Below are 928 nucleotides of genomic sequence, written 5' to 3'. Positions count from 1 at the left end.
TATATATATATATATGTATGTATGCATATGTATATATTTATAAACACACGCATAAGAGAAAGGTAGATTGCTTTTACCATGTATTGGTTATCCTTTTCATTCCATCTCTGGTGTAATTTATTTGAACCATATAAAACTTTATCCTTTTGCAGTTAAAACTTTGCTTCATACACTCAAGCAGCAATCTCGGAATTCACTGGAGGAGAAATGGGCCCTACATATTCAAGCACTGCGAAATCTAGGAGACTTTTATTTGGAATTGCATTGGGACTTTCATAGTTGGGGTAAGTGCCCAAATGTTTTAAAAATAACTGCTGTTTTTCTATTAATCTTATAATAGGTGCAGTGGCTGTGCGATAAGATGCTTGCTTCCTAAGCACATGGTTCTAGGTTCATGGCATCTTGGGTAAGTGTCTTCTACTATAGCCTTGGGAAAACCAAAGCTTTCTGAGTGAATCTGGTCGATGGAAATTGGAAGAAGCCCAGCATAAATGTGTCTGTGTGTATGTGTCTTTGTGTCTCTTTTTATCACCTTCCACCCCTTAGCAACCAGTGTTGATTTGCTTAAATCTCTGTAACTTAACAGTTCAGTAAAAAAAGACTGATAGAATAAGTACCAGGCTTTGAAAAAATAAATACTGATATTGATTCATTCAACTAAAATGGTGGTACCCCAGTATGGCTGCTGTCTAATGACTGAAACAGGAAAAAGAAAAATTAAAGAAAGATACATATATATATATATATATATATGTATATATATATATATATATATTAATTCATTCATTTTACCTTTATTTTTCCTTGCTGGGTTAGACAAATACATATTTTTAATGTATTTTTGATGTTTTACAGCTAAATGCCCTTCATGTTGCTAACTCTTATCTGTTTATTCATATAAGGGACTTTTCATGTCACTCATCATTAA

The 928-nt window shown here is 32.8% G+C and overlaps 1 protein-coding gene across 2 annotated transcripts in view; it reads left to right on the top strand.

Annotated features, from left to right (window-relative positions):
- LOC106878624 (protein IWS1 homolog) overlaps window positions 1-928 on the top strand; it is an 863399-nt gene that overhangs the window by 129034 nt on the left and 733437 nt on the right. For both annotated transcript variants that reach the window (XM_052971184.1, XM_052971183.1), the window contains exon 4: window positions 153-284. In XM_052971184.1, the coding sequence (XP_052827144.1) occupies window positions 153-284 (132 nt within the window). The remainder of the gene's footprint in view (window positions 1-152; window positions 285-928) is intronic.

The sequence above is a fragment of the Octopus bimaculoides genome, chromosome 10, assembly GCF_001194135.2.
Source record: "Octopus bimaculoides isolate UCB-OBI-ISO-001 chromosome 10, ASM119413v2, whole genome shotgun sequence".
NCBI classification, from domain to species: domain Eukaryota; kingdom Metazoa; phylum Mollusca; class Cephalopoda; order Octopoda; family Octopodidae; genus Octopus; species Octopus bimaculoides.
This window is presented reverse-complemented; position numbering and strand designations above follow the sequence as displayed.